An 18,084-nucleotide genomic window follows, 5' to 3' on the forward strand; every position below is an offset into this window, starting at 1 on the left:
CCTTTAACCCCTGGTGGTGAAGTAATTACCTGGCTTACTTAAGTCAGGTTTGTTAGGGTCTGCTGGAAATGCCAGCTACCATTACAGGTTCTTGGTCAATTACTGTGCTTTGTTCATATGTCAGCCCCTTAAATCTGATTAATTCGCACCTGTTATCTATTTGAACGAGGAGCTGAAAGACTTTTCTTGGAAATGTTCAAATAGATAAATGTGCCCAGATAAAATGTCATGGAGATAAACAAACAATCAATGGAACCTATAGCCTAGATGAAGGGTTTATAAGACATGCATGTAAAATAAAAAATAGAAAAATGAAATCTGATTTAAATTTAAATGTCTTTAAAGCATCTTTTTCCATGTCCACTTTGTTCACAGTGACATAATTTCTCTGCAAACTTTGGCCATAACATGGGAAGTAATACTTTCAATAAAGAAAAAAAATAATAAATTGAGTCTTAGATTCTTAAAATACTTTAGCTTATATTTACTGCCCTGCATTACTTAACACAATATAAATATTCCCATTCACACAGCAACTGCTCTCACACACAAATTCCCTAATCATTGTTCTTATAAAAATGGCTGAAACTGGTCTTGGCCAGTAAAAACAACCAAAAAAGAAAAATGAGTCAGAAAACACTCACTGTTAAAACATAAAATTTTACTGCTGTGTCACCCCGATATTGTAATTTTTACATGGGTGTAATTATTGCAAAACAATAAGCCATGTCAGCATTACAAAATTTAGTTTTTACTTGTGCAAGAGCCTTAAAGATTATTCTTAAATGCCCATTATTGTTGAGAAGTGTAGAAAATATGCACATAGAGAACATCATCTGTTGTAAAGATAAACGGAATATCTCAATCTCTATGTTAGGACATATATTTCTAACACCAATCTCACTTTTTTTAAATGCAAAGTTGTAACGCTTGCTCCTAAGCGCCCTACTCAGCATGCTGACGAATGCAAAATATAAGGGAGTGGTAAAAATCCATCTTCACTCACACATCTGGTTCAGCTTTGCTTCACACAAGGCAGTTAGCAGGGGCTGTTGTAAGAGGGTGTTGCCGGGTACACAAATCTATGGGCCTCCTAGACATCTGTAGCAAGCAAGCATATCCTGGGTGGTTGCCAGGCCACAACATTATAAGCTGACTTTGAGGAGAAACACCAGTGTCTGGTCAAGACTGCTAGTAGAGATGGTTGCTTATGATGAGGATAATACTAACAAAAAGCCTTGTAGGACCTCCTCAGGGTTTAAAGGCCTCCTTTACTTTTAAACATTCTCCCAAAAGATGCATAAAACCCAGCTGCCATTAATGGCTTACTGGCACGTTTCCATTACAAATTGTGTTTGTTTACACAGGCATTAGTGATAATGATCCAGGAACTTTGTACTTGAACGAAGGACAGTGGATAAGTCTGACTGGGCAATGACAACTAACCTTTGCTTCTGGTGATGAGGCTATTTTCTCAGAATCGGCAGAGAAAATGTTAGGGCCGTGTCACGCCTTGCCAAATTAGCCGGCATATGCCCAGCATCCCAGTATCTTCTAAAACGCTGGCATACGCTTAACATTCTATGTATTTTTATTTTTATTTTGGGTATATGCATACTGTATTCATAACGAGTCCAGAACTTATGTCCAACGACAGCCTAACCAAGGCATCCCCAAACTCCGTCCTCAAGGCCCCCTGTCCTGCAGATTTTAGGGGTTTCTCTGTTTCAGCACAGCTGGTTATAATGACTGCAGTAGACCAAAAGCCTGTTAATCAGCTTTCAATTAAAATCAACTGTGCTGGAGCAAGGAAACCTCTAAACCCTGCAGGACAGGGGGCCTTGAGAACCGTGTTTGGGGATGCCTGGCCTAACCTATGCATAACACGGCAGCCTAATGCACATGAAATGATCAGTTAAAGCACCAGTTAAAGCTGCTCTTCTCAGGCACATTGTTGCTGAAGGGAGCATCGCTGCGCCCGGAGAAGCCCAGTCTACATAAAAATATTCCTTTGATTGCGGTATTAACTTGACTGCTGTTTACCGCCCGCCCAATAAAAAAGAATGAATAAATAGAAAAAAGAAAAAGAAAGAAGAAGGTTTGTAGTCGCAGCAGATTCAACATAATGTCTGCTAGGAAGTTTGTTGGGCGTGGGCGTGAACGCAAGGAGCATAAGCGTCGTTAGACCTATTTAAGGGTGGCTTCAGCCACCCTTTCTTTGGCATTAGCCACCCTATAATTATTTTGCGATTTTAAAAAATATATTTTTTTTTTCTGTATTTATTTTTTCCTCATATTTTCCCAAAACAAATGCAGTAAAGCACCGAATAAAAGCCATAAAGAAGACAAGTTAATCTGAACAATCATAGGCGTAACTTCCTTAAGGACTGGTGTGGACATGTCCCCACCAATATTTTGTACACGTATTTTGCTTTCGGTGCTGTGTATATCTGATTAAAACCCCATTCACGCCGCTCCTCAGAAAGAAAATAAAAAAGTTCTCCCCGCTGCTCACCGTCCACAAACCCCGACAAAAAACTCAGAAAAAAGAATCTGTTGCCTCTCGCTTTCTCCCCATCACCCCCTCCAACCTCTCCCCATAACATTTGAATTGAAGATATCCGCGGGTGACGGGTCGGGTTCGGTAGTCATCCTAACGGGTTCGGGCGGGTGCGGGTTGGTAAAACTCGACCCATGCAGGTCTCTAGGCTACACTACATTCAGTATCGTTGCCATAGAAACAGACAGCAGCGCCAATATATCAGAATTATACTAAAACACACGCAAATAATTTCCCACATAAAAAACAGGACTTTCAGTCCATTACAGTTTTCCGTTTTTAGAGGGTTGTTTATTTTGCGTTTATTAAGTGATGGCTGTGGTATATTAGCTTTCACTGCTATAAGCTTTCGCAGCAGTGATTGATTAATTTAAACACCTGCTCTGCTGATGGTCTATCGGAGTTGGTGTTTAGGTTGAACATAAAGAACACCTTTTATTTGAAGCTTCTTGTAGCTACTGTTTTAATCCCGGCTTTACTTAAAACTTTTTCCTGACTTTGATAGTGTTGCCATTCAGTAGCAAGCACTGCGCCCCTTTTTCTTTTATACACTATATTGCCAAAAGTATTTGCTCACCTGCCTTGACTCACATATGAGCTTAAGTGACATCCCGTTCCTAATCCATAGGGTTCAATATGACGTCGGTCCACCCTTTGCAGCTAGAACAGCTTCAACTCTTCTGGGAAGGCTGTCCACAAGGTTTAGGAGTGTGTTTATGGGAATTTTTGACCATTCTTCCAGAAGCGCATTTGTGAGGTCGCACACTGATGTTGGACGAGAAGGCCTGGCTCTCAGTCTCCGCTCTAATTCATCCCAAAGGTGTTCTATCGGGTTGAGGTCAGGACTCTGTGCAGGCCAGTCAAGTTCATCCACACCAGACTCTGTCATCCATGTCTTTATGGACCTTGCTTTGTGCACTGGTGCACAGTCATGTTGGAAGAGGAAGGGGCCAGCTCCAAACTGTTCCCACAAAGTTGGGAGCATGGAATTGTCCAAAATGTCTTGGTATGCTGAAGCATTCAGAGTTCCTTTCACTGGAACTAAGGGGCCAAGCCCAGCTCCTGAAAAACAACCCCACACCATAATCCCCCCTCCACCAAACTTTACACTTGGCACAATGCAGTCAGACAAGTACCGTTCTCCTGGCAACCGCCAAACCCAGACCCGTCCATCAGATTGCCAGATGGAGAAGCGCGATTCGTCACTCCAGAGAACGCGTCTCCACTGCTCTAGAGTCCAGTGGCGGCGTGCTTTACACCACCGCATCCGACGCTTTGCATTGCACTTGGTGATGTATGGCTTGGATGCAGCTGCTCGACCATGGAAACCCATTCCATGAAGCTCTCTGCGCACTGTTCTTGAGCTAATCTGAAGGCCACATGAAGTTTGGAGGTCTGTAGTGATTGACTCTGCAGAAAGTTGGCGACCTCTTCGCACTATGCGCGTCAGCATCCGCTGACCCCGCTCCGTCAGTTTACGTGGCCTACCACTTCGTGGCTGAGTTGCTGTCGTTCCCAAACACTTCCATTTTCTTATAATACAGCTGACAGTTGACTGTGGAATATTTAGGAGCGAGGAAATTTCACGACTGGATTTGTTGCACAGGTGGCATCCTATCACAGTTCCACGCTGGAATTCACTGAGCTCCTGAGAGCGACCCATTCTTTCACAAATGTTTGTAAAAACAGTCTGCATGCCTAGGTGCTTGGATTTATACACCTGTGGCCATGGAAGTGATTGGAACACCTGATTCCAATAATTTGGATGGGTGAGCAAATACTTTTGGCAATATAGTGTATATACATGTACATTTAAGATTTAGCGTGTTAAGTTGACAACTCATGAGCAAGCTGCTTTTTGCAATCTAGCAGGAAGGTAAGGATAGGATCTTGCAGGTGTGACGTCACTCTGCAGGGGGTCCAAAGATAAAAGATTTAAACAATTTTGGCATTGGAATTTCAGATTTAAGGGAGTTAGAAAGTTCACTTAGTAAAAGTGCAAATAATAAATCTGATTACCGATTACTTTTAAGCTGGTTGAACATACTGCGACAGACTGGTGACCTGTCCAGGGTGATCCCACCTCTCACCCAGAACGTGGCTAGAGATATGCACCAGCACCTCCTGATCCCACTGAGGGATAAGGTTAAAGAAAATGGATGGTTGAACATAGTCCGCTCTCCCAGATTCTATCAAATCAGTATTGATACCCTCAGGGGCGGATTTAGGAAATTTGGGGCCCTAGGCAAAGACAGGCAGGGGGCCCCTTGAGAAGTAAACCCATAAAACAGACCCATTCTACAGATAGAGAAATGTTAATAGAATAGACATCCATTATTTGTTCTAGGTTTTTTCCCTCTCTTCTTGTCCCTTTTTCCTCTCTATTTATCAGCGTTCTGATGGCATTTTAGCCAAAGGATTTTTATCAAAAACATAATTAATGAGCACAAATAAGGATTGAAGTTGTATTAACCATACATGGAAACAGAGTTTTATGGGGCCCCCAGAACTTGGGGCCCTGGGCAACTGCCTAGTATTGCCTAATGGTAAATCCCCCCCTGGATACCCTGCTAGTGGATGTTCTTGACAGAAAGATGGAGTTGCTTAATCATATTCTGCTTAAGGTCCCATAAGATCTTGTCCGAGTCCTGGTTTAAAAGTAAATTAATTTTAAAAAGTGACCCAAAATTGACCATCAATAAATGTTCTACAAAATTGATATATTTATTTGATTTCTTTGATTTGTACTGTCTGTTTAGATTTATGTGATATTTTTTGCACAAAATATATAAGTGAATATTGTAACAGTTATGTTTTCAACTATAAGCATTAAATTGATAAATGTTATTCGCATTTTTTTGGCTTTATCCTTTCCAACAAAAAAAAAAGGCGTCGCGCAGGTAGCTCCCTTTCCTTATGAGCCGTCCCCACCAACTTTCAACACAAAGTTACACGCTTGTCTTAGACAACGCCTTAGCAGGTGCACTGAAAAAATTCGCGCGCATTATCTTCTGGGGGCTGAGCCACCCTTGTCTCTTAAATCTAGAGATGCCCCTCGCAAGGAGGATCCCACACACTCACCTTCTCCATATGATGGGGATGCAGTCTGTAGGTCAAGGTTGGCTTTCTATCACCTGAAGAACATTTCCAGGATTAAAGGACTAATGTCTCAGCATGATCTGGAAAAACTAATCCATGCGTTTATTTTTAGTCCAATTGATTACTGCAACAGTGTTTTCACAGGTCTGCCTAAAAAGTGGATCAGAAAGCTGCAGCTGATCCAGAATGCTGCTCCCCGTGTCCTCACTAAGACTAAGAAAGTAAAGCACATCACCCCAGTTCTAACCACCACTCAGGTCTTCTGGCTCCAGCCTGCTCTGCATACCTAGAACCAGAACTAAACATGGAGAAGCAGCATTTAGTTCCTATGCTCCACTTATCTGGAACAAACTTCCAGGAAACTGTAAAAGTGCGGAAAGCCTGAGTTCCTTTAAATCAAGACTAAAAAAAACATTTGTTTAGGATTGCCTTCGAGTGTTCTAGTTAAACAGTTCAACTAAAACATATTTTCTTTAGTCCAACTGTTTTTAATATTCTTTTTTGTTTCTGCATTTTTTATTTTATTTATCTTTTTATTTTTTCCTACTTGCTTTGATTCTGTTTTATCTTCCTGTATTTTAATCATGTAAAGCACTTTGCATTGTCTTTGTACTGAATTGTGCTATACAAATAAATTTGCCTTGCCTTGCCTTGTAGGAGAATAGACGGTTTCCTCCTGTGACGCCCCTTTTATAACAAAACGCTGTCAATACGGTATTATACAGCAGCTGTAAGTTAGAAACGCATTCAGCAGTCGTCTGAAGCACGTCAAACACGTTGATATTCGTTGGAGATAAGTTCTTAATAAGTTAAGCATATGATAAGTTATGCAAAAGCTACATAGGCTTTGGATAAGCTAGACACCACGACTTATGAGCAACTTGCACTCAACGTATGTCGATGATCAAATAACTTACCTGTAATTTATGGCCCATGTATGGCATACGCTGGCATATGTCAGGAAATGTTGAGCATGCAACCTTAACTACCTGCATATGGGCCATATCATCTAAGAAACAAAGACTAACTTGTTCAGTGCAGTCACCCTTCATTCTAATCTCTGTTTTCCTTCTTTGGGGTTAAGGTAATTTAAAATGGCTCATCTCAAAAACAGAAGTTCAGAAAAATAAATATCCATGCTGTCTAGGCCTGATGTGAAGGCTTTGATATTTAACAGAGTTTCGTCCTGAAGTAGACTTATGGTTGCTGTTGCTCCAGGGAAGACTTAAGGATTTTCCTCCCACTGCATTGAGCTGGACTAGAGTCAAAGAGGGAGCAGGGCTAGGTCACAGAGGTCAATCTAGTGATTCTGAATTTAAATATATACACACACTCTTATCAAAGAGCCTTTTACATTGACACAATCACATTGGGACACACATATGTCTAAACACACAGTACAGTCTGGCTTCCAGCTGCAGTTGTCTCTAAGTATCAGCAGATGTCTGGCTCTGAGATCAAGACCAGAGAAGACAAGGGATGAGACTGCTTGGATGTGGGAAAGGAGATCCCTTAGAATATCACCCCCCCCACACACACAACACACACACCCGTTAAAAGACATCCAGACACACACTGCCAAAAACCTTCCCGACTTTTACTGGTCCAGGCAGCCAGACAGAGGAGATGAATAACATCCCAGAGCCGTAGCCTGGGACTTATTATGACATATGCATGTCAAAATAATGACAGTCCTGCAGCTTGGCCACAAGTGCTACATGTGTTAGAGGAAGGATGCATTTTAGATTTCTATGTGCATTCAGGATGTACAACTGTCTTACATTATTTTTTACAGAGCCTTTTATATTTTCCAGACATTCTCCAGACTCTCACCTTCATATATAGAGATGATGTGTGGGTGGCGGAGGGATGACATGATTTCAATCTCTCTGCGGATGTGCACCATGTCCTGCTCATCCTTTATCTTCTCCTTCCGGATCGATTTGATTGCTACCTGGAAAGAGACAGAAACAATCACCCTTTAATTAGATAACTTAAAGCCGCCTATGATGGACATTTCTGCAGGCTCCAGTATTACTAACAATTAGACACAGATGTCCTGTGTTCCTAATAAACAGTAAATAAGCTTAATTTCATAAGGAAATTGTTAAATAAGTGCAAATTAGAGTCCCATGCATTATCTTATCAGTGACCTTTAACTTTTACACAGCTATTTTACAGCACATGCTTCATGCTATGTAAAGTCAATTAGTCTTAGTCTAAGTTTGTGAGCCCCAAAAAGACATAGATCATGTAGGCCCATATATATGTAACTGAACCTTGTCTTATATATTTAAAGATATATCAATCAGCATTACAAATGAGGCTATGATAAATACCTCAATCCGTCTCTAACAATAACATTAGGGAGCTCATTTAGAAGCAAAACACTTTCGGATTCTTTATCACTAATCTAAATGGGAGTCTTGGGTACTAAGCTGTATGAAAAACCACTTGCTTCACTTATCTACTGCTCCATTTATATCAATAAACACTGAAAGTTCACTCATAGCACTACTGATTGATTTCTGATGCAGTTTTACAGCCAACCTGGCACAGAGTAATGCTTGGTACTAAGTGGAAACATCAATTTATAATCATAATTGCAGTTTCCTCCTGGAATTTCATGTCAGCAGATCATCATTCTTCGAGATGATAATAAGTTTGGATATTTAAATACTGCAACAGCTAGTTAAAATATATATTTTTTAAACACTCTAGTAAAGTAAGTATGGCTTCTTTAACAGCAAGTGAATACCAAGGAAATCAAGATGCACAAAGAAATGAGTTGGTGTTTAGAGACAGATGATTTGTAACTTGATGGGATGGCAATTAGCTTGACAACAACTCACAAATCCATCATTGATTCTGAGCAGTGAATGAACCATACCAAAGCATGGACTAGGGATGCACGATATAACCGGCCCCCTATCGGTATCGGCCTTAAAACTGAATATCGGATATCGGATATTTAACCCGATATTTGATCAGCTTCTGAGTTTCTAAAGTCTAAAAAAAATAAAATGCTACTTCTTCTTCTTCCTCAAAAACTTTTTTACAGACTTAAAAACTTCTAAAGATGAGGGAAAAAATATTGATACATTAAAATATCACAATATCTTCATATGCTGATATATTGCCATTTAAAAACACCATATCAATCTCTTTTACTAATAAAATATTGCTATGTCACCGTTATGCTACGAAATCCCCCGAAAAAAATCACAAAATTTTGCCATATTTTTATATGTTGATATATTGACGCGGTATCGATCTATTTTACTAACAAAATCTCACAAGAATTTGCAAAATATCATGAGAGTTTGTGACAGAATGATGAAATTTCACGAGATTTTGAAAGTAAAATAGATCGATACCGCGTTTTTAAAAATCAATTTGATATCAGCATATGAAAATATATTTGAGTATATTATTTTTCAAAGTGTCAGAAATGGATAACAAAACTGCTATTTTCAATGACTATTTATTTTTGTCCAGCTTTAACATCGGTATCGGTATGGGTTATCGGCTACATGAGTTTTAAAATATCGGCATATCGGATATCGGCCAAAATCCCAATATCGTGCATCCCTAGCATGGACAGCCCTAGATGCAGCATAAATTACACTTTTTTTTCAGTATCAGTAAGGCGCTTTAAAACATAATCAGAGGAAGCACAAAATGTTTAGGTAGTTAATTTAAAAACTGCCGATTTCTCAACGAATAATAGGGAGGCTAAATCTCCTCTTTAAATTTCTTTAAATTATTGGTGAAATATGCATTAAACTGCATTAAATATGACCTAAAATGTGCCTGATTTCATGAGTATACTGTGCATTAATCTGTATCAAGCTGTTGAGCCCGCTCATGGATGTTATCTCCCCTGCACTCAGGAGCAGAACGACGCTGCCAGGGATAAAGTAGAGCCCCGATTGGATAATACGGCAAAATCATCACTTCTAGTGAGGTTAAACCTCTAAGGGTGTCTATGGCGCAGGGGCGTGTCGTGAAGCTGGCTGATCAATGTTAATAGGCATATTTTGACTGACAGTAGACAGACAGTGAGAAGGTTTTCCTCATGAGTTGAGAGAGAAAAGGGATCATTCAGTCAGATCATCTTGGGCTGAACTCTTGCCGTGGTTTCTGGAGTTTATTATTTCAGAGTGTTTCACAACAGCTATTTTCCCCCACTGTAATAATGTGTTTTATGTGTTTCAACATTTGTTAATGTAATACGTGATGCTTAGATTTAATTAACACTATAGAGGCTGCCGTTTCAGAGAGCGGAAGCCACTACTGGTCTGCTATATATATATATATATATATATATATATATATATATATATATATATATATATATATATATATATATATATATATATATATATATATATATATATATATATATATATATATATATTATTTGAATCAGCTTAAAATTGATAGTGGCAAGTCAGCAGTTCACAAACAAGCATCAGAGATAAGCGACAAAACACCTATTGAAGCATCACTGCTATGATAGGATAATGTTCAGCACCCATATGCAAAGCCTCAGCAGGTTTGCATGTGGTTGGAGGAACTAAACCCTGATGCAAAAGGCTGGAATCAAGTGAAGTCATAAAAGAAGGAGAAGCCGACCAGTCAATGTGCTAAAAGTAAGGGGGCTCCAACAAAAGACAAAGTGTTGCTAATAACAGCATGCTTCCCCACCTGTCAAAAAGTCCTTGAGAGGTCACTAATCACAGCTCTGTAACCCACTTTAAGTCATTCTAATAAAGAACAGCTAATGGCCTCACTTCAAACAGCCAGTAAAACGGTCCTGCTGAGAGTTTTAAACAGGAATCAGGATAATGAGCAAAGGTTGAGAGAGTGATTAATTTCACTTGGCCTGCTAAATGGGCCTGAAATCGGAAATCCAGCTGCTACAAACAACACTTGATTTGATGATTCTTCAATGCCATCAGGCTGCCAACAGCCGCAACTGTAAGCATCAGAACAGCCAGCCTAGGCTTTCCATAAGTGACAATTTAGCGGCCTTCTTCAAATAAACCAATTGAGAGTGCACAGGCTTGCACATCATGCTAATTTCAGCATATAGATCCTGGATAGAGTCGTAGGTCTTCTTTGATTGTGCATGGTTAGCGTCTGTTCACTCTAAATGCTGTTAGTTTAAACTTTTGTCCTCTCCTTGCAAGGCTGCCTCCTTCAAAGGAACCCATGCCGGGAAAACCACAAGCGGTAGCGAGTGCCAAGCTAATTACCATGTACATCAATAAAAATAACCCCAATCCAGAATAACTCCAGTCCAGACCATGCCTTGATTACACAGAATTTAAAGACGTTAAACTATAACCAAACGTAGAAGCTGATTTGCATCCTGTGTTTCTAATTTGTTGGTTTGAGTTGTTGTTGTTAAATAAGGAATATTTTATACCCCGTTACTGCTTTTTTTTTTCTTTTCTTTTTTTTTTTTTTACATATAAATAACATTGTTTTACAGTAGATGTAAGAATTTCTTGCCCCTTTCATGTAATATCATAAATAGTTATGCATACAGAGCTGTGAAGTTTCTTTCCCCTAACAATGTTTTTCTGTTATTGTTCTTTTTATCTATGATTTTACCATTGTCATCAAGACTTAAAGATAAATAACTACTTATTTTTTGCGTCACTTTTAGCCACAACTAGGCTTAATTACAACCAGATGAGTAGAATCACAAAATCACTTTAACATAACCTGTCTGACCACAGGAAGTAAGCAACAGTTCAAAATAAGCACACATCGTACCCTGATCTAAGGATAGTTGTCTTCCTTCCTGGCTGCAGAACTGCACAATATATCAAACCTCCAAATCTCCAATGCAATATCAGTGTGTGCAATGTCTACATTGAAAAGGAATGAAGTATAACTTCCCTAAATTTCCCAACAAAGATTTTTTCTATAACAGCTGAGATGCTAAAACTCTTGGAGAGTTGTGGGGACAAAGTCAAAAAGTAATGATTAACAGTAATCGAAACCATTACCTCAAGTATCAGTTATAGTCTAACAGCTGAATATTCGCAATGGCACGTGAGTGGCTTATCCAGGAGGTTCATAAAAGAAGCTAGATCTACATATGTCATAAATAATTCTTTTTTTTTTATTTGGGGGTGTTTATGTATGTATATAGGGCTGGCTTGAAAATATTTTTTTTTTATCTAATAAATATACAATTATTCAAACTCAATGTTTTATTTGCTCATGTAATCTTGTTTGACATTCGCTTGTAAAGTATATGATCTATCTATGTTTTTTATGTAATTGGTATTGTAATTTAATCTTGTGATTTTATACTTGTGTTTATTTTTAAGGTTGCCTTTTTAATATCTGGCTGGGGGACTGCAGATGAAAATAAGCACTCCTTAGCTAACTCGGGTATATTTACATTGTTTTAATGTTGATTAATGTACATTGTCCCCTTTCAAATAAACAATAAATGAAATAAATGAAAATGATATAGCCTCTTGAGACCATCCTGATCTCGCGAGCTTCCAAGGTTTCACTTGCAGATCAGTCTGGAGACTCTTCGTTAAAGAAAATTTGGAGCCGTTCACCAAACGAACGTCCAATCAGCCTTGGCTTTGAGGCGGGTTGAGGTGTGACGCAACGAGAAGCGCGACAATTCAGTCTAAAGAACATGGCGGCTTTAGCTGATGAAACTAGCGTTAGCGTGGCTATCGAGCAAGTTTTATCGGAATTACAGAGTATTTCTTCACTGAAAGAAGAACAAAACACTGCTCTGGAGGCTTTTCTCAGAGGAAAAGACGTTTTTGCTCTTCCGCAAGAGTAGCCTGGCTTGTGGTTGTGTTTTCGTAGTCACTCTATTAGTACGTCATATGCTTCGTTGATCTGATTGGTTTATTTGGCCCGTCTATCACCAACATAGGCCAATCAGCTAACCAGTATTTTCGCCCCTTCACAAAATTAATTCAACGGAAGGTTTCCAGATGGATATACGGAGCAAATCCATCTGACGGAGTCAGGTTATATGATCTATGTAATTGAGACAAAAAGGGCAAAATAAAAGAAGTCTGTAAGGGGGGCAAAATGTTTTCTACAGCAGTACAACCTTCCCTCAGAATAGCATTAATCAATCAGTAATCAAAGCAGTTTTACTCTAACTTATTGAATGGGCCACCTCATCCTTACTGGGCTTGAAATAAGCCAGGTATTACCATCATGAAGCTCCTCGTGTTCCCATGCCCAGAACTCTACGTGGATCATTTAACGGGATTGTGGATCAACTCCTTGTCGGGTCAGTTGACACAGCTCTGCTTGTTCTTAAGTGGATCCCTTATTACCATCAGTCACAGTAAACAGTCGCCGTACTGCTGCCCATGCTGCCCCATGCCAGGTTTGGGGAAACATAACCCACACCCCCTTACTAACCACCCCCTCACCCACAATCCCCAAACCACTCTCTGAAAGGAGCTTGTTTGAAGTGAAAGTTCTTGCCTCGCTTCAGTAGAGCCTGACATCTTCCAGTGCTTTCTCAGGCCATTAAAACAGATAAAAGTATTCATCACACACTGACCCATCTTTGTGTTGCCTTAAGGTTAGAGCATCTGTTGTGTTGACTGTGTGTCTGAGTCATAAATGGGACAATTGAAGAGAGAGCAGGACTGGGAGGAAGAGGCTCGTCACTTTGCCAGAGAACTTTATCCTCAAACACAGCCAGGAATCATAATACCTCATCAGCAGCTCCGCATACAGCAGAGGAATGTTAGATTCTTTCCCCCTTCTGTGCACCTCCCCATTGAAGCAATTATTGGAGAATGATGTAATCTGGTGCTTTAAGATCACATTTATGTGACTCTATTCCCTTCAACCCAGGCAGCCTGTCTGTTATTGTGCTGGGGTTCCCTTTATCCCTTGTGCTAACAGCTCACCTCCTCCTGTCTCTGATGATTCCTCTATACAGGATATTAACCTTCCCTCCCATCTCATTTCCTGCTGTGGATGCCCTTTCATGTGTCAGTATTCACTCAGGGTCTGCCTGTCACCACGTCTTTTTTTACTACAGATGTCATTAAATACATAGGGGCTAACACACTGTGTTTCAGAATATAATGGCAAGCAGCAAATCTTCTGCAGGCATGCTAAATCAAACAAGCTTGTCACATATGCACACGATCAAAGCAATCAACTTCATATACTTGTTGGATTCCAACTCTTTTACCCAGCAATGCAACATATGGCTTTCCAGATCAAAGCAGACACTCTGTGCTACATTTACTGATACGCTGATGGAGCCACATCTAATCAGTCTTCATCCAGAGCATTCGGTTAATTCCATCACAGACAGACGCACACAGAAGCACAGCTTCCTCCATTTATCTTGTCCGTCTCTTCCCGTGATTGAATTTGACGAGTGAGTGGTCTGAAAACGACTCTTGTATCTCCCAGAAGGACACGAGGGACTTCCTCTTGGGGTTAAAGGTCGAGTAAACACTACAGCGTAACATCAGACGCACGTGGCTTATGAGGAAGTCAGGCTCTGTTAGTGCTGCATGAGTGCGGCGGCTAAAAATGTTGAAAGAAGGAAATATGCCAGGAAAATTAGGCTAAATCATCATGCATGGGGACATTGCAGTTTTCTTAATCTTTACTGCAATTAGACACTATCTGTGTCTTTTAGCCTGAATTTCTGGTGGTGTAAAACATGGACAGTGACATGGTGGAAACAAATAGAGCCCAACCCATCATTCGACACATAAATCTACTGTTGGCAAGCTACACTTTAACCAGGCTGTTGTTTTTGCAATATTCTATAAATAGTAAAACATCCAAATGGTATAATATTCTGCAGTGATGAAAGTGAAAGGTATAGTTTACATTGGTAATAGGTAATATGGTGAGAATAAGTACATGAGCTAAATAAAAGCAGTTGAATCATGTTCTTATATTAGCTTTATAACATCTAATGCAACTATGGCATTGTTCTTCAAGGTTATCATATCATAAATGCATACTACGCCATGCATACCATAAAAAAGTGAAGAAATATGAAACTGCAGAATTGCTTTACTGATTTGTGATGAAAAATTCAAAGCCAACCATACTGTATGAGCCAAAGTTTTTCACAGTTAAACGGTCGACAAAGTCAAAAGATGATCAGATGATTTTTGATAATCAGGAGCTGTGAAACCAGTGGGAGAGAGGTGGGGTGTCGGTTATGACCTGTATACAGATCTTCATGGAAAGTTCCACGTGCCTTGCCAGAGTGAGCATAGGGGTCATATTTTGCCATGATGTTCAAGCCTGTAAGGATACATGAGCAATGGTTGGGTTTGCTATGATGCAAACAGCTAATCAGGTTAAAAAAGAAAGAGAAAGTGGAAAACTGACCTAAATGTGAACACGCACACACACAGACACACACAATCCTGGCTGGGGAAGTAAAAAGTAATCATGATAATGTGTTTTGGTATTAAGTATAAGTTAAGCATTTTGCAAAAATATTGCAGTTAAAACCAGACACTCACACCAGTATCGCAGGTAGGCAGCCCTTCTGCAAATATTAAGCTCAAGTACTATATAGGCTAGTATTTACACTTTTATCATTTATTTTGGTTTTATTTGTTTGGTTTTTAAAGTGCACACTGTATAAAAAACAACTTATTTTAGGGGCGTCTCAATACCCCCAACATGGGCTAGAAATTACAGATTTACAGGATAGATTTTCAAAATTCCAAATAAACTTAGTTAGTTATTAAATATGAAATAATAGGCAGCCATTTTGGATATTGGTTTGATGGTTGGTGGCAAAGCTTCCCTTTCCCAACACGGCTTCCAACTTTAGGGGAACTTTCTCTATATTCTCATACCTTAAAAGTCTGAAAATGTTCATTTTGAGGTATTGAATTAATGTTTTAAGGTAACCCTTTTAACTAATGACACAGCACCATGTAACAATTTTGTTGTCCTGACAAAGTCCAAGTCCTGTTATACTACTATTTGATAAACTGAAGTAAAACTTAATTTTTTTCAATGTCAATTCTGATGGTTCAGAATGTAGCTTCTGTGTCCCTAGTAAAACTTCCCAATTACATTTCCTGACAAAAGTTGTCATGATTAAAATTGAAGAAAACATTGATTGACTTATGCAAATATGTCTAAAACAACAACAACAAATGTTTGGAACTCATTTTATCTTCATTTGCCATATTTTTTATTTTATTTATTTATATTTCTTTCTTTATTTTTTACATATAAATTGTATGTGATGGCCTGGACTTAATTTATATTTAACCTGTGCCCCAGTACTCCTATATGTGTTGCAACGCCCCTGCTCTAAACTTAAACAAAGGAAACAGACCTCTGAGGAGTCATTTTGAGGGTAACTCTACAGCAGTGGCATCAGTCTGTCAGTAGCCGGATCTGAACCCTAACATCCGGTCGAGGGGCCATGAACAGGACAAGGCGTGTGCCGCGCAGCTCCCAGGCCCCATGGGTCCCATTTTGGAGCGTAGGGGAAATTCCCAGCGGGGTGGCAGGAGGACAAGCGCGCGCCTCTAATGAAAGACTGCGCTTCCTGCAAGGCTATCATCATTTGCACATAGGCTACTTTAATATACTGCAAGAAAATATTATGTGGCATTTGTTTGCAAATGAATGGAAATGTAACCTTGCGCTGCAAGCATGTAGAAACGGTCCTCTGTGGAGCATTAAATCACCCCGGCAGCTTATTTACAGCTGCTGAGGGGCTCTTATGAAGTGGGCTCACCTCTCTGCCGGTCTGCCGCTCAATAGCCTTCTTGACTTTGCCGTAGGTGCCTCTTCCCAGCGTCTCCAGGAGCTCATAGCGGTGTTTGAGGTTGTGTTTGTGGTGGTGCTTCTTCACGCCCGAGCTCCGCCGTCCATCACCCGGAGAGGGGGTCTCCTCCGGTGATCCGCCGACAGGTGAGCCCGGAGGAGAGGGGACACCCGCTAAGCTTTGACCTCTCTGGGGCCCCTGGGGGCCCTCTCGGTTTGCGGATAAATAAGCGGTCTCCATTTCTCTGGAGAGGTATCTTAAAAAATCTAAATATTTCTAAACTACCAACTAAAACTATTGATAAGATAATACTTATAGACCTAATAATAGTAATAATAAATAAATAAATTACAAATAATAAAGAAAGTGTAGTTATTACATATATAATTCATTTACTGAGTGTCTTGTTTGATCATTTGGCTTTGATCAAAGTGAACAAACATTTAACCTATTTATGCTCTAATCGCGCTATGATGATCGATTACTAAAAATATCTCACTGATCTATAATAATTATGCATACAAATTATATTAAAATGCCAATGATGTCGCTAATAAAACATTGACTATTCTGTTTTTATTCAGATTTCGCAATCTGATTACGCTTTCGTTTTTAAAATACTGGCTGTATTATGTTTGCATGCTGCTTTTTTTTTTCTCCCCTCATCTATTTAAGAAGAAAAAAAAAACATAAATAAATTGGCACGATCTAACTGCGGTCAGTTCTATGTTGTTCACGTCATCTGTCGTCCTAAACGTTGCCAATATTAGAAGAAAGGCGAAAAGGCTGCGACGAAACCGGCGTTTTGGGTAAAGATGACCCTCATTGTGTCCGCGGCCCAGGTAACACGGCTGCTTTCATTCATCGAGACGCTGTCTGTGGTGCGTCTGCATGCTCCGGGCTCTGCTGGGCGGTGGAGGGTGCGCGCTTTGCTCGGACTCTGTCTCGCGCTGGCGCGTCGTGGATACTGCCATGGTCGCTTCGCTGCGCCCCTTCTTCTTTCTTCTGCTTCTTCGTCTGCCCTGTCTGTGTTTCTGCTTCCTTTTCTCTATCAATCTACGGCATGAGGGGCCGCGAAGAAGGAATGCGAGATGATCCGAGACCGGAGGCGGGGTTTGGGCAGACCTCCTCCTGCTCCTCCCTGCCTCTCCTTCCAGCGGTGTTGTCCCATATACAAAAGCCTCATCTGATATGAACGCTCTGCGGCGTAGCCAGGTATGACTGCAGTGGCGGTTCCAGACCAAATGTACCCGGGGGCCAGCGTGTTTTCATGGGGGCACAGAATAGCATGAAATAAAAGACAGGGCAAGGGATTCAAATATATTAACCTTTTAACATCCACCTCATTTTGGGTAATCCTCGCCTATTTTCCATACCCAAATTGAAAAAAAAAATAATAACTTAGAAACTGTAATCAATTTGACTGTATGATCTGGTTGAACTGTAAAGTGCCTTGAGATGACATCTTTTGTGAATTGGTGCTGTATAAATAAACTGAATTGAAATTTAATTGAAAGTTAACACCCTCTAGTTTCCTAATATATACATTAAAATTGGGTGACTAGAACACAGACCAACCTGCATCAGTTCACACATGACTCAAAGTTGTTTTTTTTTTTTTTTATTCTCG

At 40.0% G+C, this 18,084-nt stretch overlaps 1 protein-coding gene across 1 annotated transcript in view; it reads right to left on the minus strand.

The window, feature by feature from the left end:
- Window positions 1–17,608, minus strand: part of nuak1b (NUAK family, SNF1-like kinase, 1b) — a 28,101-nt gene extending 10,493 nt beyond the window's left edge. The window contains exons 1-2 of the mRNA XM_038280428.1: window positions 16,425–17,608; window positions 7,493–7,613 (exon numbers count right to left, since the gene is read on the minus strand). Coding sequence (XP_038136356.1) covers window positions 7,493–7,613; window positions 16,425–16,694 — 391 coding nt within the window. The 5' untranslated portion in view covers window positions 16,695–17,608. The remainder of the gene's footprint in view (window positions 1–7,492; window positions 7,614–16,424) is intronic.
- Window positions 17,609–18,084: the final 476 nt, after the last annotated feature.

Source organism: Cyprinodon tularosa, unplaced genomic scaffold, assembly GCF_016077235.1.
Source record: "Cyprinodon tularosa strain WSP-4 unplaced genomic scaffold, ASM1607723v1 ctg16, whole genome shotgun sequence".
In the NCBI taxonomy this organism is placed as follows: Eukaryota; Metazoa; Chordata; class Actinopteri; order Cyprinodontiformes; family Cyprinodontidae; genus Cyprinodon; species Cyprinodon tularosa.